Genomic DNA, 24366 nt, shown 5'->3' with positions numbered 1-24366 from the left:
ATGTACATATCAGCTATTAATCAACAACTGGGCGATTCCATGGTAACTCAAATTACACTTTTTCCTGTTTTTTTTTATAATCCAAGTGCTGTGGTTTGGATATGGGTTAGTGTAACTCCTCAATTTTCTGTGGTGTTATATCCAACATTCATTGCTACAATATGAAATTATCAAGAATTATAATTCTCTTCGCCTTAATGTATGGTGCGCTTCCAAATATCGGTAACTCGCATTACGGAAAAAGGACACCTGAAAAATTGACATCGGTACAAAATGGCACTGTGCTCAAACAAAGAATGATTTCTTCAATTGCATACATGTAGAAGATATCTACCTTACTGATGTTTATATATATCAGCAGTAGAAAATATGAAACAACTTCAGATGTGGTGTGGAGGGGGGAAAAGTCTGGTAACTCGCATACGGTAACTCTCATTACACTTTTTCCAGTCATCGATTTTGCTCTTTATTCATCAAATTCTTTGAAAGAGATATGCTCCAAAGCCATTTTAGAGACACTTGGAAACTCTTAGAAACTGTGAAACTCTTTCCAAAACTTTTAACAACACTTTAACAACAATTAACAAACATCCTGACAATTATATCAATAATAATCGAAGCTTATTGAACCAGAAAATTCAACTGAAGAATTATTGATTAACAAGATTGAAATGTACACTCTTGAATTATCAATCCATATTTCCAATCAAGCTAATCCAAAACTTTTGACTAACAAGATTGCAATGTACACTCTGTGTACATTGCACTCTGTGTATCATCTGGCTTCGTTGATAGAAAGTTTTGTCATCCCTGGGGTTCGGCCATTTCCAGTTATCGATCGTTCCTGTGAAATCCAGTGGCCTGCTCTATTTAGTGTAATTTGGGGATTTGAAATGCATTGGAGTAATGGTTGATTTTCACATTGTAATGACATAAGACAAATATTGGGGAATGGGGTTTGCACATCATGATATCTGGGGAACACACATTTGACTTGGTAAACCAAACCAATCTATCCCAACTGACCAAGCCTCCGCAACCCTGCCCCCCCCCCCAGCGGCCCCAATCGTTCCTGTCCGCCCTCTGCCCACCCCACTAATTCCGAGTTGCCCACACCCTTGGCAGCATCAGTTTTCATATCAAGACTAATGTCCATCAAGATGTTAGGCACATTATAATGGTCATGATTTACAATATTTGCCCATCCTAGAACATACTAGATTACTATGTGATAGGCTACAGACTAATATATTGTCCTCAATATTGTATGAAGCAATTAATATCCCATGAAAATGCTAATGTTAAAATGGAGAAAGAATATGCTCACTTTACTTATTTTATGATGTCACAGGTTGAATGCAACTTGGAAGGTCCATTATTTCACAAAGATCAGGTGATAAAATCATCAATGTCTGTTGAAACTGTCCTAAGGGTCACATGTGATGTAATGGAGGTTGCAGTGCATTCTGGGTACAGGAAGTACCTACTGTGCACACCTTATAAAAGTATATATTGCACTCAATTGTTTTGTTGATTAGTAGTACGGTTAGTGTGCTTTGTGAGATTTAAATAGTATATTGTAACTCGCATTACAGCGGTAACTCGCATTACTGGTAACTCGCATTACAGTTTTTAATGGCTCTTTATACAGGTACTAGGTACATTTGTAATACTTCCAACTATTTTTATACTCTTTACTTTGACTAGAAGCATAATATGAAATGGCAGGAAATTATCTGCTCCAGTGAAAAAAAAAGTTAAAAACTTGGTCTCTTGGTAACTCGCATTACGTTCTCAAATCAGCTCTGTGTCGTTACAGACATATATGCCCACAAACCAAAAAATGTTTTGGGGAATTGTGAATATTATTTTAATATATCACTAATGGCACTACCAATACATATATATCAAATTTATTTAGGGTGCTTTCAAATATGGAAATCTGAGACTTTGAAATATCCATTCTATTTCCCCAAAATTCAAAAATCAACATTAGTCATGTATTCACATTTTTTGGTACAAAAACATGGTATAGCTGGAAAAAAAGTACATAACCAAGACCCTAAATGTGCTTATAGCATATTAGAAGCCAGAAATGGCTGCACAATGATTTTGAAAATTTGGGGTCATGTCCCTGTTTTCAAGGAATTGCCCATCTACATTCAAACTTTGGGTATAATTTGATTTAAGGTTGTGCAGTTATAGCAATTTTAAATATTTGGTCCCTCACAAAGAAATTGGGCCTGATAAAATTTTGCACCTTCATGGTCCCAAAAGTATTTGGTCCAGACAAATTGGCTCAAAGATATTTTTGCCCCCAAAAATTGACCCCAAAAAATGTTGGCCAAAAAAATTATAAAGAATGTGTCCAAATATGCATTTTAGCTGAAAATAAAATCTTGGCCCATCTTGCCAAAAATTGGGTGTCAAATTTTAAGGCCCTGATGGCCAATATAAACCAGCTATTTGGTTGGGGAATGTTAGGATACAATAAATATTGTGTATTATTTTGAACGAGCCACAAATTTCTGAGGTTTCAATGACCTTTCCCGAAATTGTCCCAAACTTTCTACAACTTTCGCTACATTTTACTTTATCTTAGTGAATAGTGATGCAAGAAACAACCAGAATGTGTGTTGATGTTTCTATAAATTGTTCTACGCAAGTATGCCAGCAAAAGGCAGAACAAAGCTGAACTGGTAAACATGCTTAGATCTTTCACTGAAGCAAGAGAGAGATTGCCATCACCTCCAGAGTACTGTCTTGTTGCTTTCCTATATACTCAGAAGTCTTGTATACTAAGATAGCCTATTTGTTCTGATGTCATAATATTATACTACTGCCTAATTGTTCAGCATAAGCATGATATCTACTGCTTTCCAGTGTTAATAGACACTATTCAACAACTAGTTGGACACGCTGATTGTGGTTCGTCAGCATCGGTTGGGACAGAAGTTAACATTCAATGAAACTCATCTCACAAGGATCTCCAGTCATTGCAAAAGGCTACCAGAAAATCTGCACAACAAACCCTACGCTGGTACTTTGTAAGGTACTTTTAAATATAATCACATATCCTGTTTTAAGTAGTTACAGCAATTGATTTTACCCTCACATTTAGAATTGTACAAATTAGTATTTAAAAGAAGGTGATTGAATGAGAAATATATTTGATCCAAACATATAACGATGCTATCTTTCAATATATTGTCTACCTGGGTACATAACTTATTATCTGACCTAGTTTCGAATGTGGTGTAACAGAAGTGTTGGACGCCACCATGGATTCCAGAAAATACACACACAGCTTGCTACCTTCGGTAGACACAGTGTACAGTCTTACTTACAGCTGCGATCAATACCTACAGCACACTGAACAAACGATACAGCGATGGACATCTCAGGTCCAGCTTAAGATAACAAGGCATCACATTTCATTACTGTCTGCATTTTGTACCTACAAGCAGAAAACTTCACTTGCAAGCAACAGAAAGTTAACTTTATCAGAGCGCGGCACGTGGTTTGAGACGAGTCTTCAATGCCTTTAAAATAGTTCAAAAGCTTTAATCTTCCTAGGATCATTGATTCAGGTTGGCAGAAATCTACCCACAGAGAAGGGGCTATGTGCCAGCAACTGGACATTTTTACATGGTGAGATAAATGTATTATGTTTGCACAGTGACAGCGTTATGCATGTACATGTATACAGTAAGTTTACATATGGGTGTACATCCATATCAAAGACCGGTAGGGTCACAGTACAAATAGAGTAGAGTTCATAAATGACACAGAATATTCCACAAATATCGAACTGAGATTACTCTACTCTCAATCTTTGTATGAATAATGCAGGACATTCATGCATCTGCAGAGAGGTAATGTAGGCCGGTAGACATGTCTCTGAGTTGCCATCTGGATATACTTTCTGGTCTAATGCCAACAACTGGTCACCCTTTATGGACAAACAAGTTAATGTATTACAGTTGGGTGGTAAACCCTAGTGTTGCGCCCACAATTGTAAGCTAGCTATATTGGTAAGACCGATATTTGCAATATCAGCGGCATATTGGTAAAATTTAGCCTCACTACTGATAACGGCAAACCAATATTGAACTTTTTTTTCACAGCAAAGTCACTACTTGTTACTTGCGGTGATTATTAATCTGTTAAAAAAAATCCATTTATTTAACCTCAATTTCAATTTCGAATAATAGCCAGTGTTCAATTTGCCATTCAGCTGGCCAATTAAGACATCAGACGCAAGTCCTGAAAACTATTTACCAACAACTATCTGACCTTGCAGGCCACTAAACGTTACATATACATAGCAGCCTTTGTTGCACGTTAAACTAAATTTCGTAAATCAGATCTCAAGCAGTTGATCAAAATGCCGTGTGTGAAAGCTTGATGGATCAATGTCACCCGAGATCAAGGTGACCAATGACAGTGCTATGACATAGTATCTTTTCTTTAACCACAGTTATCACACGAAACTTGGCGTAGGCCTTTTGTACAGTATTACGTAGATTCACAAGCATTGTAATACCAATAGTAAGCTATTCATAGAACATACGTATAGTTAATTGAAGAAAGTACACAGCAAATTCATTGGGCACACACCGATACTATGGACTGTTGAAACAACATGGCTGCGAAAAATGTCATAGGAAAAATGTGGTCCGACGAAGAACTATGATTTCTCATTGACATATGGGGGAGCACAGAGATTCTTTAGAAGGTGGACAGAACTTACCAGAATTCGTGGGTGTTCAAAGAGTTTTGTAAGAAATTTGGTAGTGCAGGATATACAAGGTCGGCAAAAGGAAGTAAAAAAAACTTCATAAATTAAAAAGAGACTACAAGAGTTGTTGACCACAAGCAAAGTGAAGTTGAGACCAAAGACATGCTTTACAAAGGTAAGACTGATACACCTTTAGGACAATTGACACATATGGGTAAGTACCTTATTGGCTTAGGAAGAATCTGCTTTGTGATATGCCAACGACTTTCGACTGTTTCGCACCTAATAAGCTTTCTCCCTCCAGATAAAGCTCACTATAGTACCAATAGCCACATTATCAAAGGAGTGAGAACTCTACAAAAAAAGGAACTCTAAAAGAATGCTTAGACACTGAAAAATTATGAAAAATTGAAAATTGCCAAAAATTACCAAGTTCCCTTTATCCAATCATAACAACCTGTATTGCCATTCCAATGTGGCATCTTCACTGCTAAAATCACCAAGCAATTGTAGAAGTAGGCTTATTAAAGGGGCGTGGTCGTCATGAAATATCGACAGCAATTTTCTCATTGGTTTAAGGTTTGTTGCCAAACAAAATTGTTCATTGTGATGTAAGAGCAGGGGAAAAAAAAAATTCGTTTTCAGTATTCAAGCTATTAAAGTTTTTGAATATATATAATACTGTATTTTAAATGATTACACTATGCGCAAAGATCGGAAATGACTGGTTAGATGGATTCTACTTTAACTAAAAGAGAAGTATAAATGGTATCTGACCACTAATTTCCAAGAAGTCTGCCGAAGACATGTGTGCAAAACGCAGGTGTTGTTGCCACAGCGGCAATATGAAGTGCATGCACTACATATGTACAATCCTCATCGCACTAACCCGAATCGGAACTGTTGTTGTGCATGCTGTATGTGTGTCTGCAGACTTACAGTACAGGCAACCAGTTGACAACTCACCTTCAGTATATAACACTACATTCAGTACCACAGCCGAAACATTCGCTTGAACGTATATTTTGTGGAATTCGAAAAACCGTCTTTCAAAATTACAAAGATGTCAACTGAACTAGCGTTGCAATCATCATTGGATTCACAATTTTCTGGTGGAGACCCTTCATGTTGTAATTGTAATAACACATGTCAGAGACAGCCCAGCACTAGGACTAGGGGCCGAGCAGGAGCTGGTTGCCCGTGCAAGGGACTAGGGGCCTACTGCAATTCTTTCTGTACGTGTGGGACAAAAAGGAAAGCTTGCTAGAATAAACCTACGGTAAGTTAATAACTGTCAACATACGTGTAGGTTAAGGTAGGCTAGGCCTAAATGTGTCATTAGTAAGCCTAGGCCTATACTATAATTAACTGGTATAAGGCAAAGGGTAAGGGTGCTCACGGTGTGCAACGATCGTCAAATGTAATGCATGGTTAGGAGGGAGGGTGTCATATGCACTTACAACTTGAATTTTAATGGACAAAGCCTTATTTCATCAGCAAAGAAATTATTTATTTATTTATTTAACTATATTAGGCCTAGCCTAGGCTAAGTCTAGTAAGTTTAGTGTACATATAGGTTTATGCCTATAATTATAAAATGAACCAAATAAAAGTAGCCCTAAAGGCTTGGGCGCTTGACATGAATAGGGTTAAATGAGAATATGACATTGCTTTGGAGAGTGAGGGCGATTAGGGGATGGTTGTGAGATTAGGGGATGGTTGTGAACAGCATGGCAAGCCTGATACAAACATGGTAATAATCTAAGACTATAAGATTAAGCTGGTATATTAGTACTGTAGATACAGCAGTGGTTCTATACCGTGGGGTGAGAACCGGGGATTAGGGAATGGTTGTGACCAGCATGGCAAGCCCTGATACAAACATGGTAAGAATCTAGTACTAAAGGGGTACTGCTGGTATAGTACTGTATGCACAACAGTGATTCTTTACCGTGGGGTGCGAGCAGGGAGCTATACTCTGTATGAATAACAACTGTCCTGACAGATTAAAGCCGCATATGCCTATACTATAATGATATCTAGAGCATTGCCATCTGATATCTACACTCAAACAGGCTCAAAGCAAGCCATGCTAGAAATATTGCATTCATAAGTGTTCTTTGAATTTTTTTTCTTTATACAGGATTTGTCAGACACTAGTGATAGTGAGGTCTCACCAAATGAGCAAGCCGGTGAAGATGATAGTGCACCTGGGCAGCAGAATGTGGCTTCAAACAACAATGAAGCTCAACTTCAGGTTGGCATAGCACACACTTTCCACTTTACTAAATATTTACATTTATTTAATGATGATAGACCACAAAAATCATTCCGTATGCAGATTATGATGCATAATAATGTACCGTAGTACAAGGTTATGTCACAACATTTGGGCAACTGTCCACTGTTATTAGACCAAAATTTGTCCAGATTATGATGTATATATATAACACAATGTTGTACAAGTTTACGTAACAATGTGCAACTATGCCCACTGTTATCAGACCAATATTTGCTTATTTTTCTATTTATAATTTATGTTGTACCGAATTCTTATAACAAAGAATGTTGTCACACATACATTGGTGCAATTGGACACATTAGTGTCAGACACACCATCAGATCTCCAGAGAGTGATTTTCAGATTGCAGCTAATCTTACAGGTTTACGAAGTTCCTTAACAGAAGCAAACTATGTGATGTCACCATGCATGATGATTGTGCTGAACCCCCCCCCCCCAATTCGTAATCCCAAAGTAATTTATCCACACCAGTTATTCATTCAAAATATTAAAGTTTAATGAAAACTATAACTCATAATACATTTCCAGCTAAAAATTTAACATTCCAAAATATGTCAGATTTCAAGGTTTTAAGTAAATAAAGATTAGAAAATAAAAGTATAGCTTCTGAGGAATGTCAGTCTTTGTGAAATCAAAGAAAACCACTTTTTGTCTCTTTCAGTGATAACCAAACTAGTTATCTATCAAGATGAGTATTATTTTTCGTTTCACATGAATGGCTGCAGTCGGAATTTTTTTGGTATAAAATCAAATGAAATGTTTGTGTTCAATTCCATCTTAAAGGGATATTCCAGTGGCTGAAAATGTGACAATTTTTTGGATAAGATTAATTCCACACTGTGAAGGTTTCTGTGTTAAGAATGCCATCAAAATGCATCTTTGTGATTATTTTCATCTGCTGTGCTCCACATGCATTCACAAAATAGCAAAATTCAAAATTTCACCATTCAGAGTGCTATGATGTAGTGAGTTTGACCCCCAAAAATAACCTGCATCTTTACTAGCAACCAATTTCCCTGCTATCCCTTAATATGTTCATGATTGTACTGAAGAAATAAGCTGTTTTCAATTGTCCAACAGATGTATGTACAAGGATTGTCACGAGAACAGTTAGAGCAGGTTGCAGTAGAGCTTCTCCGCAGAAACCCAGATGCTCACAGTGATCTCACTGCGCCAAACCAGAATGAGGAAGTGACTGCTTCTCGTGAAGTCCCTTCATGGTGCAAATGCCTCCAATGTTTAGAGATGCTAACTGATGTTGAAAAGAAGTGCTGCACAAACAGGGTGCAACAATGTGTAACCTACTCAGTTGCATTTAGGGATATTTGCCTTAATGCACACATCTTGGGCGTAAACATGCGTATGCGAGAGGATGATCTTGCTTTGGAAGAGAACAGAACCAACAGGAACTACAGACATTATGCTTACAGAAATTTTATTTACTGGAAGTTTGGTCGTCTAGGTAGAGGGAATAGAATGGTATTGCCATCCTGTTGCATCTCAAAGATAAGGGAAAGATTTCCATCTGTGGACGGACAATATGTAGGATTCAATCCTGGCAACAACCTCATCGATTAAGAGAGAAAACAATTTGAAAAGAAACCATATTGGCACAGTGATAGTGATAAGAGTGGGGCAATGGGAGAAGAGCAGGGGGAGGGGTGAGGGGTTACTGTTACTCCAAGAAGTGAAACATTGTTGAAGGTTAACTGATTATTTCATGGTTTGCGATAAGGTTTTCAATCCTATCAACAACCTTTGGTAGAGTGATGGTAATTTCTTTTCTTATGTTTATAGACAGTAGTAACCAATGTGGGATAATGGTGGGTGGGGCTGTGGTAGGAGTTTTCGTTCAGTGAAACATTGTTGAAGGTTAACTGATTATTTCATGGTTTTCAAGTTTATAGAGAGTGTTAACCTAAGCAGGGTGGAGTGGAAGGGGTGTTATAGTTTTTCCAAGGTGTGAAAGAAGTTTGCAAATTATGCTTAAGGTAAAATATTTATTTCTTGTTTTGAAAGGTATAAAAAGTTGGAATGTAGGTGGCAAATAGCAAATGCTGATGCAAATAATACAGATGTGAGCACTCGAAATAAAGGTATAACAAGTTCAAATTTAGTTGATGACAATGTATTCTCTTTTCTTTCTCTCAATAATGAAGTATTATCACAGCCATTGAGATGTGTTATAGACAGTTTAAAACCACGAATGCTATCAGACCAAGTTGCCAAGCTTGTACTACTTTGAATTTTGATAAATAACCTCTTAAACAGCTGAGTTTCAATTACAGGGGCAGGACTACAGTAGGTAGTCTAAAAAAAGATACTAGAACGTCATAACCCTACTAAAAGCCCTATTGACTTGCATGTTAAACCATTACAATATTAAGTTTTAAGTCTAGATAGAAGTTCTGACTAAATGCTACTCACCACTCGATAAGACTGCAGTTTGACACCTCCGATGCATGCAAAACTTTATGGCAATACTTAAGACTTTAAGGCATCAATCAAATGACATGTTTACAGTGTGTTACAAGGATAAAATGGTATTGAATGTTATTTAGTTTTGACATGAAAATCAAAAAACATGCTTTGCTTGACTTGTAACATATATAATAATAAAGTGGATTTAAATCAAATGAACTAGTAAAGTAGGGAGTCTTTAAATAACTCTTTATATACTTTAAATAAGTGTAGTAAATTAATAGTACACATCAAGACTTAACTTTATGTAACATCTCTCCTAGCCATTAGGGTGATAATCAATAACAAATCAAGTGAAATAAAACTGCATTTTTGGAATGTCCCATGTCAGCTGAACTTGCAAATCTAGACTGGTACTGTGCAAGTAAAACACTCATACTAGGCTTTGGAGCACTGCCAATATTTGGTTTGATGTTTTTTGGGTGATCTTCAGGTAGAACTACTCTGGCTGATAAATGGCACTGATTCTCTTGTCTAAGCAGAAAGACAGTTTTCATTAATTCAGGAATGTAACCAAAATCCTTAGGCACTTTGACTTTTTGAGGCGCCCATTGTTTAGATCTTTTACTATATTTCGCCCGATACATTGGTTTGCCATCAGCAGTTGAATCATATGCTCGTTCAATGTGATAGTTGTGATCAATTGCAGCCAGCAGCATTCTAGTTACATATCCATCATAAGAATAAGCACAACGTTTATTAGCATACATTAGCATATGATTGTGAAAGGATTCAAGAGAACCAGTGTGCTTGAAATTTGTATAATATGGAAGAGTGTTAAGAAATTGATTCTTGAGTATTACAGACCTAAGAGCGTCATGTGAAGGTGATCCCTTCTTCAGATAAGGCTTACTGTGGTCGTCGACTACATTCACCAGGTGTACCATCAATTGACAGCAACCACTGGTGTTCGTCTACAATGTGGTGAAGAAGTGACAGAAAAATTGACTTTATTTTGATATCATTACCGCCGCACTCTTTAGCGGAGTACCAGAAATGATTTCGTATAGCAGGAATCCATAAGTGAAGGTCAGTGTTCTCCTTGGCATTTGCTACATTAGAGAGTTTCTTTACAAGGTTTTTTGCTCCATGCCAAACATCCACTTGATGAGAAATTCCATCATATTTTGGACAATTTTTTAGCAGTGCCTTTATCTGAACATGAGCATCTGTCACTACTTCACAGATTTTAAATGTTTTCATTAGAAAGTCCAATCCTCTTTCAAATCCAACTCTTTCCATGTTTGGACTTTTCCCCCCTACTTCCCTAACATCAACTACCTCTTAATGCAAAATCTTGGAAGAATCTTCATCCATGAAGCTGTAAGTACAGTATTGGGCACAATGACCAAGGGAGTCTGTTCTAGCATCTCCTGCTACACATAAACCTCTGTCTTTAAGTTTGCAGAATTCTGCCTTTTGTACCTTCTGCCAGGTAGCTTTAACAGCTGGAGTGACATACAACCTTTGAACACGTAGAAATGTTGTGTTGCTTACAAAAAAAAAAAAACATTGGACACTTTAAAATACGAGGCCATTTTAGAATAATTGTTTCCTTAAATGGTTACAGCTGACGAAAATTGAAAATACCACAAAATCTGTTTTTTCAATACCATTTTCCACACACATGGCCATCCTCACACTTCCAAGAAAAAATAATTGCTGTACCAATAGCACTCCATTGATAACATAAGGTTCTAGTACAATTTGTGTGTGTGCAGTACTCCCCATGAATTAAATTCAATAGTTCTAACAATTTGTTTAAAGATACTACACATTTCTCTTCCTCAATTAAATCAAAATTTTCCCCTTGAGGGGCAGTTATCTGGAAGAGACTCTTCACTCTGCAGTTCTGAGGAGTCCATCTCAAGCTCTGGAGGAAACACCTCACTCTCTACAGTTTCATTGGGCAGTATTTCTCTGTAAAAATAAAATCCAAAAATTCAGTGAACAGGTATATTGATAGATCATGGAAGCCTATTTGCATCAGTACTGTGGGAACTGTAAAGTAAGTGCAGAGGCACAAAATTCAGTCATGGTATTTATTTTTCTTTGGGTGGGGGTTGGCGGAAGGGTGGTTCGTATGAAATGAAAGGGGCATCAAATAGGGAGATACTGTGAGGGGGGGGGCAGGGGGTAACCTCTATTTTCACATGTATCATGTTCTCTAGTAGCAAGTTTGAAGCACAACCACCATGGTCAGCTCTCAGAAAGAAGAATAACTTTTAAATTTAGCATTTTTCTCTTTCAAAATATTTATATACCTAACACCCCCCCCCCCCGCCCCCATCGCTGTATCGTTTTTACACTGTGTTGTGGTTATTGATCACAGCTGTTTGTACTGACTGTACACTGGTGTCTAATTACCAAAGGTAGCAAGCTGTGTGCATATTTTCTGGGAGCAATGGTGTTATCTAACACTTCAATTGAGACTTGGTCAGATTACCAGCTTAGACTTTGTTTATGTGTGAGTCTTCACACTCTTTAAAACTTTGTTACTTGATAGCATAAACTTCCCCAAATTGACAATACTGGCATAAGGAATCATCCTTGAGTGCACCTAATCATTGACAGTCACCATATGGTTGTATACACAAGTGTTTTAATGGCCAACAATACTTTCCTGTGTGAAGACAAATTTGGCTTGACCACTGAAATAGTACACTGTCTGTTTGATCATGAATTTGTGCAAAGGAGCGTTCAGTATGGCTAGCATTACCAACTTCTGTACATATTCAATCTCCCTTGTTGTTCTTGCCCAAAACAGGGTACACTTGGTATTATTTTCTATATGCAGGGAACATCGTAATGAATGTTTTGTAAAGCTCTGGTAAAGCATGGAATATATTGGAATTTTCAATGGCCAAAGTTGTTATTTCTGACCTAATAATGCACATTTAGCAGAGTATTTAAAAAGGATTAAAACCCAAACATCACTAAGGATATGGAATAGGGCCTGGATGAAACTGTAGGCCTTAGCTGACTTTTACTGATTTACTGAAAATAGTTCCTCACTTGATGGTATGGCTGGCTCCACACTGTACAGCTTTGTGAACTTGCAGGTTATATTTAAATTAAACTGATATTAGTGATAACTGTATCCATAAAATCTTCCATGGAGTTACTTGTGATAGTCTTTACTGTATACTCACCCTTCATCAATTCACAATAGTTCTTCTTCACCATGGGATATGGCTGCAATATCTTCTTCATCACTGTGAAACGACCTTCAAGAAAGTAATAAAAACAGGCAGTTGCAAGGGCTGTCAAAGCACATATTTTACTCACACCACTTTCTACTGAACAGAGCAACATGTTTGTAGTTATAAGTCTTCATCTAAGTTGTTCTAATATGACTCCAGCAATTGAATATAACCAGCTAGGCAACGCATCATGCAAACCTGTAGTTAACTGGTGATTCACGTACAACTCCTACTAATGAGACTATATCTTCAACCAAATGAATTTATATCTAAATGTATCCGATATATTCTTACTTCAAAAAATTCCAATATCTTATCTCTAACTTGACATAACATTGATTGAACATATTTTGAATGGCTGAGCCCTTCCCTCTTAATCACAGTGGGTAGTCTGAAATACCATAGTGGTAGGTATTATTGGAAAGGTTTCCTTTCCTATGAAAATTGCCATTGTTTTCACATGCATTCACGAAAAAAATGACATCATTGAAAAACACCTTACTGTATCTTGCTATACAAAATGCTATGGGAATGTGGTTATGTATGAACATATCTATCATCAATTCCCTTAAAAACAATGATTGGTTTAAAGACTTGGGTGGCAATATAAAGATCTCAAGATATAATTTCATGGAGCCTTACAAAAGTAAAAAAATCTGTCATTACTATGTGAGAATATAATAAGTAAATAGAATAGGGGAAAGAAGATAGAAAGGGGAATAATAGAGGAGAAAAGGGAAATACTTACTCTTCCTCAGAATCAGAATCTCCATGAATAACACCATCTGATGTTGGTCCCAATATTGGTGATATAGTTGGTAGAAATTGTTTCGACAAGGTTCGCCTTACTGTTTTATTGATGGCTTCCAATGGATGAGGTAATACTGCTGCTGCTGTATCAAAATAACAAATGAAATCAACTTAGGAATGTAATATTTGATACTCAGTACATAGCAGAAGGCTAAGGGGGAAAAGGCTTGACACCACTCCAGAAACTGGAATGTAGAAAAAAGGATGAAAGTGAAATATAAAAAAGGGAGGACATAGTTCCTTTGTATGTGGTATTCATTTTGGTCATTGAGATGCCACAATAACTACACCAAAGTCAACACAACCAAACCGAACCCAAAAGAGTCAAATGGTAGGTGATATTTTGCATATGACATTTGGGATGGATTCCAAGAAGTTTTGGACAATTTTGGTGATTGGTGGAAAACCAGCAAGTGTGTTATGCATAAAATTATCCCAACCCTTTACCCAAGACATTTTATAGTTCTGTGGCTTTTGTCCCTATATATCTGAATTTCCCTAAGCATGACACTAATTTAAAGTTAAACTACACTAGTCCAATGGCTGCATTGCAAAACTAACATATTCTTCACTGAATGGAAAATATGAATTTGCAATGAAATCATCTCTTGTTTGGTATGTTAAGCAAATTGTAAACATAGCACAAGAAACAACTTCAGTCAATTAAAAAAAAAAGAAGTACAATAATTTTCACCTGGTGTTGACTGAGCCATTGGAACTGTTTGAGATTGGTTTGGCAATCTTTGTCCTGTATTTGGCTTTGTGGGACAAGTAGATATCTCTGGTGTTTGGTCTGTCAAAGAGAGTATGAAATTATCATTACATATTGGTTAAGTATATACCAGCATCAGTGATAGCTCATTGATAAGAATAGTACTACTAATGAACATATGTGATCTATCAATAATATTCACAACAGTTGTCCAATTGAAGTGACCTTTATGCCCCCTGATAGGGAGCAACCTGTTTTTATATCATTTTTTGTATGTAGCCTACATATAAATCCAGGTTACAATTACGGCTGACAGTGCATATTTTTGAAATTTTACAACACAGTACTTTCCACAAGATTTGTCATTGAAAACAAAAATTCTCCTGGAACATATTTTGGGATTTAGAATCGCTAATATTTTTTAGCCTTCGTTGAATTTGCCAGGGTTATTACATGGCAAAACATCTAACTTTTTTATGTTATTCTAAATAAGAAAACCACCATCGAACACGAATCATATTATAACTTACATTATATCACCATAAAAAATACTTACTGCTCGATACTAATGTGCAAGTTTCACTATCTTCAGTCTGGGTTGATGCATTAACAGGTTGATTTGTTGCATATGGTACTTTTGAACAAGAAACCTGTTCTTCTGGCAGCCTGAAATAAATGTGAATGAATACTGAACTAATCTGTCAATTTAATCACTCTACAGTCTCACTGGATGAGAAGAACACCTGAATTACATAACCATTAGGTGACAGCAAAACAATATAATTTTTTATAACATGATCCACAGTAGAACAAAGATGCACGATAAGATACAAACTAATCCAGCCCTAAGCATTAATTACTTCATCAGTTTGAGCTGAAAATATGCAAATTGAATAAATTTAAAGAAGGTATTGCAATTAACTTGAATACCCTTCATTATCCAACACTGTAGAACAAATATGTCCACTGTAATAGTTAAGATGATTCCTAAGGATAATAGACTTGTATGTGGTAACTATAATCTAGCATACCCCCTAACCGGCCCACAAAAGTGTGTGTGGGAGGAGGTAACCAGAAGTTCGATATTAACAGTTAACACTTGTTCTCTGTATGAGCAGATACATTGTACTCAGCTACAATCTTACAAGTTTTAAACTGAGAAACTAAGACCTGGAACTAATTCAGTTCATGATCAATGCTGACATTGTCCATAACTTAAAAACAACTCTAAAGAGGGCCATTGCTAGGCCTTGGCATAATAAAACCCACATGAAAAAGTTATGCCTAAATAAGAGGCTATATAGCAACGAAAATTCAGTCTGAGCCTATTCCTAATCAAATATTTAAAAGGTACTTGGAATACTATATGTCCTTGCTTCACCTATATCGAGAGCAAGCAATTTAGTTTCAGTTGTAGGCCTACATCAATGTTTGACTTCTTCACCTGTGGATGGAAGACCTAGGTCTATCAAACATTTTTAAAAGTTTATGCATGCTGAAAGTTACACACTTACCAGCAAAACGACATGCAATGAGATGACAATCAAGGAGGTGTTTGGCAAAGCCGCAATGTGTTGAGGAAACCATAAAGTCTTTGTCACTTATCCCTCGACTTTCTTTAAATTCGCCTCGTTTCGTCTCGAAACCTTCTTTCTGTCAGACCCACTCATCGAAGGCGTCGGAAAGAAGAACCCATGTGAACCTCCGTTGGTTTAATTTCCGCTTTCTAGGATGTTCCATACTTTGTGAAGAAAATAACTTATTTACAGTAGCCTTATTGTCAATAAACGGTCACTCCCTGCATTGTGTACTGGACTTTCCCTACGTACAACTGTAGCAGACTGCAAATGGGTGAAAGTTGCTGATGTTCGTCACGTTGCGGTGATCATTCGAAAAAGTACTGAGTGACGTCACCTTTGTGACGTCAGAGAAATGTACTGTACAGAACTCTGACGTCCAGAGGGAATATTCTAAAAACCACTACGTCACGACCATGCCTCTTTAAAAGGGGACAGACATATTCGCAGCTACTGTACAGTATCACATTATAAGCTCTACCCACAATTGAGGGTTGAGCTAATAAAATTTGCTAAGAAAATAAGGCTAAGAAAATAAGGCAAAAAAATAAGGCCCCAGAATTTTTAGTGGGCCAAGACATTCCCAAAATAGTCAGGTCTGTATGTACTGGCAGATATTATATACCAAGTTTAGCTACAATCCTACTTACGGTTGTGGAATTCTGCAATGTAAAAAAATGTGGGCCCCACAAATTTGGGCCCAAAGAATGTGTCCTAAATAGCATGTGAGGTGGAAACAAATTGGGCCCACCCAGCCAAAAAATGGACCTGGAAATATTTTTGGCCCAGATGGTCCCAAATAAATTAGACCTACATGTTCAGTACCAGGGCTATTAACCAACAACTGTGTGCAAAGTTTGTTTACAATCTGACTTAAGTTTTGGAGTTATTGCAATGTAAAGATTTTTACATTCGACCAAATAACCTCATTAATATTTAAGTCCACACCAAAAATTACAGGACACACCTTCTTACTACAACACATAGATACATAGCAAGTATAACAAATATATCCAACACTACGTTGTTAAGTCATGCAAGTCTCACAGACGCACACATATGCTTCAAGCAACCCATCCCTCCCGCCACTCCCACACGCCAACTTGACTGCATTGGTTTCTTTGCTTCCAGCAAGGAACCAAAAATGCATTTCATTCATTCTCATTTCATTTCTTTATTCCAGTATAAATTTACAGAGAAATTTATAAATAGGATAAAAATATAAAAATATACAAAACATCAAAATACAGGTTAAGACATATAAAAGTTTATGAGACTAAGTTAATAGTGAAAACATAAAAAGCGTTACAAAAGTTATCAAAATTATCAAGAAGCTACAACAAAGGATCTAAGAAGCTGTCTTTACCAGTTTACAAAAAGGGGGCTGTTCTTTAAATAAAACGATTTCTTAAACAGTAAAAATTCTAAAACATTATCAAAAAGCTACAATAAGGGATCTAAGGAGCCGTTTTGTACAAAAATGGCTACTCTGTAAATAAACGAGTTCTTAAAGAGTATAATTCTAAAAGATGGCGTAATATTTGGATTTCTCAAATTGTAATTTGTTTTATTGCACAGAGAGTTGAGCTTGGAATGTAGAGGATGTTCGTTAGAATTAAGTTCGAATATTTTTGACAAGTCGTATCAGTTCATTCCTAGCAGATTCATTGACTCTATGTACAAGATTCCAATAATTAAGCCTGAAAATTTTTGAACAAAATTTAAGAAAACTTCTTATTCTTCTCTTATCTTTAATGTGTACAAAATGGTACCATACCGGAACCGCATATACTAGGATCGGCAAGACAGACGCCGCGAACACCCTTTATACTGTATCACAGGAAAAGTATGGGACAGTGAATGCTAATGTCGAAACAATATAATACACTTTAGCTAACATTTTCGAGATATGATTTGTAAAAGTTAACTTATCGTCAATGCACACTCCTAGATACATAGTGCAAGAGGTACGTTCAACGCACGAGCCCTGAATTAAAGTTCTCTGTTCTTTAACATTCATTAAACCTTTGTGCTTAACATTTATATTTTCAAACAAGATTTCTTTTGAGTTATTTGGATTCAAAATTAGATTTTTCTGCTCACACAAGCTAAAAATTCTAGAAATAAAGTACTGATATTCATCTTGATCTTTACAGTGTGTGCTTTTACTGATTCTGCAGGAAACAGCAGTATCATCTGCATATTTAATAACATTGCAGTTGGAACCTGAGCGTATCTCATCCGTGTGCATTGATTGAACATCTCCTCACATCACCAACAGCAGTAACATCCCTAAAAATGCATTGTGGAAAAAATTGCATGTGTTCATTTGAAAGTGACTTTAGTATATATACGTGGTAAATATTAATATGCAGCTTTGTTGTATGAATCAGTTCACAGGTTGTTAACAGTATTACCATATATATGACTGCAGGCCTGCATAGCCTACAGTACAGTATATACTGGACATAGTATAACCTAGGGTGTAGGTATGCCTCTATAGTAAAGGCCAAGTTGGGTTTTGGTTAAATTTGTTATGAACCAGTATCTGGGGACCGACCAACATGGAAATGGGTACCATATGGGAGCAAATTTATGAACCTTTCCTTTTACTAAATATTTCCTGGAATACAACCCACTTTACTTTCAACAGCCTGGGCTACAACCCACAACCTTCAAGATGCTAGGTTTCATTGCTTCTAATGTCACTGCATCCACTGGTAAATGTCACCGGTTCCAATGACCCCATTTGAGAATGAATGGGGGGGGGCATGATCCTTTTTTTCTCCTGGAGGGGTAATAACTTAGCGGACTCCAGACAGGTCTACATTGGGAACACAAAGTGGATATACCGGAAACAAATTAGCATTATGCAATGACAAAATCATCACAATATATACAATTCATAGTGAGGGATTTGTCTTGTTCGTGCATTGTCATACTGCACAATCACGACGTGATATTGTATGCAGCAATATCTAAAATGGGAACAGTAAAACCACAATATTTGTTTTGTTGTGAGAGTGTGCATCTTTGCAAGCAGGGTTCTAATTGAGTGGTGCAGCACATGATATTGGGCACCAATGTTAAGTAGTGTCATTTGTGTATCAGTTATAGTGTAGTTTATGAATGAATCATGTGCTGATTGCAATCCTTTAGAATTCCCCGCAGTTGAGTAACTAGTGTAAGTGTGTTGATCCTTTTCATGGGTTTAGGTTGCTTTAGAATGGTACTGTAGCCATACAAATTGGTGAGGTGCGGGGGGGAGGGGGGGAGGGGGAGGGGTGAGTATGTCCCCATAAGCACATTATAGCAGCAACCATGCTGAGCATATAGATCAAGATCTTTGAAGAGATACTGTATAAATTTACATTGCATGTGATGTATTAGATTCTCCCTTACTACATATTACAGTTTGTGTAGGTTTCTCATTAGCAACCTTATCAAACAATTTGCTTGAAGAATCAAATCCATATTAGAGAGCACAGCCATGTGTGTGCTTTTCTGAGCACTTTTCAACATCAACCTATTGGCTGCACAATGTGCTAATGTTAACACCAAGTCTGTCACTCAACATTGATGGATTACTGAGTGGAATGTAGCTCCAATAGCTTCTTACCAACTAGAGATGATAAGCGATTTATTTAAAACAATTCAAAAGGTGTAATCTTCCTAAGATCATTGATTCAGGTTGGCGGAAATTAACCCACAGAGAAGGGGCTATGTGCCGGCAACTGGACATTTTTACATGGTGAGATAAAGTGCACAGTGTTATGCATGCACATATATACAGTAAGCTTACATGTGGGTGGGCCTACACTCATATCAAAGACCAGTAGACCTACAGTACAAAAAGAAGCAGAGTTCTAAAATTTCCCCAGAATATTCCGCAAATATAGAACCGAGGTTACTCTCAATCTTTATATGAGAAATGCAGGACATTCATGCAACTGCTGGGAGGTAACTTCAGCTGGTAGTCATGTCTCTGAATAGCCAGATACACTCTCTGGTCTAATGCCCACATCTGGTCACCGTTGGCCAACAGAGTAGTGTGTGTAGCACAGGGCCAGGCTTCATGGACAAACAAGTTTTAATGTCCTACATTTGTGTGGTAGACTCTAGTGTTGCACTGATAATCGTAAGCTACAGTATATTGGTATCAGCCGATATTTGCAATAACAGCAGCATATCAGTATCCGTAAAATTTAGCCTCACTGCAAATATGGGAAAACCAATTTTGAACCTTTTTTTCACAACAAAGTCACTTGTTGTTACTTGCGGTTATTATTAATCTGTTCAAAAACCCCATTAATTAAGCCTCAATTTCAATTTGGATTAATAGCCAGTGTTCAATATGCCGTTCAGCTGGCCAAGACATAAGACTCAAGTTCTGAAAAATTATTTACCAACAACAATCTGACCTTGCAGGCCACTGAACACTGGCTATATACTGAGCAGCCTTTGTTGCACGTTAAAGTAAATTTCACCACTCTGGCCGCTGTATTATATGAATGAACAAGTTGCCCTTTCAAATATTGGCATGAATCCAAGAAACCTTTTGTATATTCAGTCAATAGTTGTAAACATGGTATATTCAGACCTATGAACAATGCACTGCGGGCAAACACAATGGAAGAAGTAACGTATGTGACGTTGAAACACATCTGATAATGAAGTATATAACTACAGTATAGTGGTAGCCTATCACACTATCTTGCACCTCTAGGACTTCTGAGGATTTGCTGAGAATGAAAGATACGCGTGGAAACCCTTTACTAAGTCCTTTAAAAAAATTGCCCAACTTTTGTAAAAGCTGGAAAGAGCTAGTATCATGAAAGAAGTTTGTTAAACCATCAAGCATAAAAAGATTCTATTTTGAGAATCAAGTTTGTGTATCACAATTTGATGCCGGTTGCTTTACGAAATATTTCAAACATGAAGCACTTGCTAATTTTGGCTAGGCCTAATTGTAGAATAGCTGGCTAATGGTAGGATATAATTTGTTGTGGAGACTAAAATTTGAAGGAAATGTTTTTCGTTTTGGTTCTGGTAAACTCATGGGTGGAAAAAGTTCAACTGTCCTTTCTAAATGAAATCAGTTTTATTCATCGCACAATATCATCTTTTAACATTTTTGCTTAGAAGCTTGTGGCTCCATTTGATGGCAGTTTGTATAACACTTGCAGCCTAAATGCATGAAAATAGTAGTTGGTCACTCACACAACAGAAATAACAGGAAGGATAACACGAGTTTAAAAAAAAAATTGCTAGCACACATGTGTCATGCAATATCAACTTGGTGTGAAATATGATCATTTCAGTTTAAAAGAGGCTAAGACTAACATTAGTGTTGTAAAATACGCACATATTTTGTTTTACTAATTTACTAATGGGATTCCAAAAAATGAGAGCCTTACAAGATGCACATGGTTACTGTTTGTGAGATTTGCAAACGATTTGCAAATAATTATAATAATATTAGTTATTACTACAGCCGATTGATACTTTGCGTATTAATGCACGACTTAAAATGCGTTTTGATCTTCATATTGGCTGTTTAAAAGAATTAGTATCGGGTTGATATCGTCCAAAATCGATATTTGTGATATATCAGCACGACACTAGTATACTTAGTAGACCCCAACTAGTTAGTCCTAGTCCTAGCCTATGCTATGAACTTGGTTGACATGTGCCTTGCATTGGATTGTAAGCACTGAAGAAGCCTTTCAATACATGATACCTGTACTGTAGTGTATATTACAGAACAATGTGTTATAGAAGAACTAAAGAGCCCTAAGCTTTTTCTAACAGGCTACATTGTGAGTGTACCACACAACGGGTCTACTGTAGCCTAAGCCTACATAGCCTATCTTAGCTATAGCCTAGGACGATGCCCATTGGTAAGCTCTGGATACCCGTACGTGTCTTGTGACTGGCTCACATCAACAAATTTTGTACTTTTTCTCCTCTGTAAGTCCCGAACAACGTACCTTGGGTTTTGCTTGGTTGCAGCTTATTGCAAGCCAACAGTACCGTGAAAAGGAAACTCAGCGTAACATCGAAGTTAGCAAACATAGTGTTACTAGTACAACTCAACCTTCGAGCATCGATACTGTTGTAGTTGAATAATCTTGTGAAGTTTTGCACTGGGCAGCCAGATACGTCGCGCATGCAACGATAAGATGTTTGATTCAACAGAAAATGTCTGACAAAATTGTTACTTTTTCGCATAAAGGTATTATTTGTACTCAGTCGCAAGCCACAGTTTGAGGAAGTTCGTGTTCTACTGAATAAGGAAGTAACATCGACATGACCATGTAAGTCACGCTTCACAACCTCCACAATATTTGTTTATTCTACTGTCGTATAGGCTAGTGTGGTGTCAAAGTTGTGTCACGTGACTCTATTCACAAACTGCAAACAGCACGGCTGGATGCTTCCAAATGTGGGGGTGTGAAATGCCTAACTTACTATTCCCACTTACTGCCTATTATCTAATCAGCTTCTTTTGAATCCAGTTATAACAATCTAAGCTCCTTTTTTATTCTTTCGTATGAACCTAGAAATAATGGAATAAATGCGTTTCAGTGGGATAAAGGAAAACTTCTTTGGGCGAGGATCATATACATTTGCTTCTGCTCTTGTACGAATCAGCCGCACAAACTATTAAGACCCACGATATTTTTAGGTAGTTCGGTCAACTTCTTTATCCCAACAATTAAATTCTAGACTTGTTGTATTTTCTTTTTAAAAAGAGGCTAAGGAATGATCGAGCTTATTTTTTATTTTCAACCTAATGTAGTGTTGTTGCAAAAATAAAGTTGCTTAAACTTTGTATCAAAACCACTGAAACTTGAATTAGGCCATCTTTAACATAATCATCGTTCGTGATTTACTTTAATATTTTCACAGTTATCCGACATCTCATGAGTTCCTGGGGCACCATACACATGAGGCACCAATGGACAAGCCGGAACTTAGAAGGGAAGCATTTTTCGTTGTTCAATTTGTAAACTGACATTACCATTCATGACTGTTTACAGAATTGCAAGTACGTACTTCTTAATTATTTTAACAATCGAATCTTTGAAGATGTTTAATCTCGAAATTTCAAACATTTAATACTTTAATTTTCCTTTGAATTGTAATCGCGGCTATTTATTTGGAAATGTTCACAAATATGTAAAATTGCCATGCATTGTTTCATCGAAATATTGACTTTTCATGTCATGTTGAAATTTCGAGAAAGGAGATCGAAAATGCACAGAAGTATCTAGTAAATGAATCAATAAAGTTGATAATTATCATAAAAATCCAGTGTAATGCATGACATCAATAATTTGACTGGAAGGTTAGCATGGTGGCAACACGGATAAAACTCTGGAAAGACATAAACTTGCTCGAGCCTTTATTGTTCAGTGGCATATGTAAAAAGATGTTTATAAATTTCATAGAACCATGTCCTCGTTTGAGGAAACAGTAGACAATGATCAATATACCTTGGTAATAGAAGACTTCAACAAAGTGTTCATTTATACAATTACTCCCGACAACCGACTTTACAATACTTTTCTTTACCCGAGTATCTGGTCAAAAGATAAATTGAAACCCTATAAAAGGTCTACATCTCCCTGAGAACAATCTCAGTGTCAATCTCCCAAGAGTGACTCAACAATATTGCATTAGTTTCAAAGACACACTCGAGCACATTGTCTTTGGGAATATCGAGATAGCTATAGTCAATCTACGTATATAGATGCATAAACATTTCAGTTGATTTGCTTTATTTACATCGATAAACTAATCCATACGTAGGCAGAGTACTGGCTGTCAGTAAGAGTTGCGTATGTCACCAGACTTACAAACTCTACATGAGCTTCTTCTCCATCTCGCTTTTATTTGTAACTTGTATGATGTAATATGATATTTGAATAGCTCGCAGGGATTCGGAAGCTCTATGATTTGTAATTCTTAATCTTTGAAAGATGACTTGCTGTGGTTTGTTTAGTTAAATCTTTAGGATGTCCAATCATTATAAATTGATAGACAGTCATGATGACAGATGTTTGTAAACACTGTAACTCAATATATTCACCTTTATTGTGCTTTATGTTTGGTAGGCTATATAGATCCCATTTTGTAAAATCTTACGGACGTTGAATGTAATTTGCGTTTAACCTAAACCCGTTTTAAGCACGATAAATTCAAAAGTAAAGCTTGGCTGAACATACTCCCTTAATTTGTTATGCAGTTCCAAATTATGAATTCCAAAGTAATGTCGAGTGGAATTAATAAACTTGGTTACTTTGTAGATCCCGTTAAGTTAGAATTATATATTTGCGGTTTACCACACATACGTTCACCTACGTGCATTCGTGATATCTGTGGAAGTAAATTGTCAACAATGATGCCGCCAACGTACACAAACTGTGTCAAACACGACAACTTCCACCTGAAATTTTAATTGAAAAGTAACGTTACTGCCATGGTCGTAACTTGAAAAAAGCATGTTATGTTCAATATGCTCATTTAGAATGTGT

The 24366-nt window shown here is 36.7% G+C and overlaps 1 protein-coding gene and 1 long non-coding RNA gene across 12 annotated transcripts in view; one reads left to right on the top strand and one right to left on the bottom strand.

Annotated features, from left to right (window-relative positions):
- Positions 1 to 22148, bottom strand: part of LOC139978210 (uncharacterized) — a 264286-nt gene extending 242138 nt beyond the window's left edge. For 5 of the 11 annotated variants that reach the window (XR_011796925.1, XM_071988163.1, XM_071988225.1 and 2 more), the window contains exon 1: positions 21817 to 22134. Coding sequence is in view for 10 of the 11 variants with exons in the window: in XM_071988163.1 (XP_071844264.1) it covers positions 21817 to 22057 (241 nt within the window). In the remaining variant the exon portion in view is untranslated. Of the gene's footprint in view, positions 1 to 21816 lie in introns of all 11 variants that reach the window. The other 6 variants (XM_071988189.1, XM_071988180.1, XM_071988172.1 and 3 more) reach the window with 4 other exon arrangements.
- On the top strand, positions 3735 to 9795 carry LOC139978287 (uncharacterized). The gene is made up of 3 exons (XR_011796936.1): positions 3735 to 6020; positions 6885 to 6998; positions 8124 to 9795. It is a non-coding gene; the product is annotated as an uncharacterized lncRNA (long non-coding RNA).
- Positions 22149 to 24366: the final 2218 nt, after the last annotated feature.

The sequence above is a fragment of the Apostichopus japonicus genome, chromosome 2, assembly GCF_037975245.1.
Source record: "Apostichopus japonicus isolate 1M-3 chromosome 2, ASM3797524v1, whole genome shotgun sequence".
Classification (NCBI taxonomy): Eukaryota; Metazoa; Echinodermata; class Holothuroidea; order Aspidochirotida; family Stichopodidae; genus Apostichopus; species Apostichopus japonicus.
The sequence above is the reverse complement of the archived record's forward strand: the minus strand, read 5'-3'. Positions and strand labels throughout refer to the sequence as shown.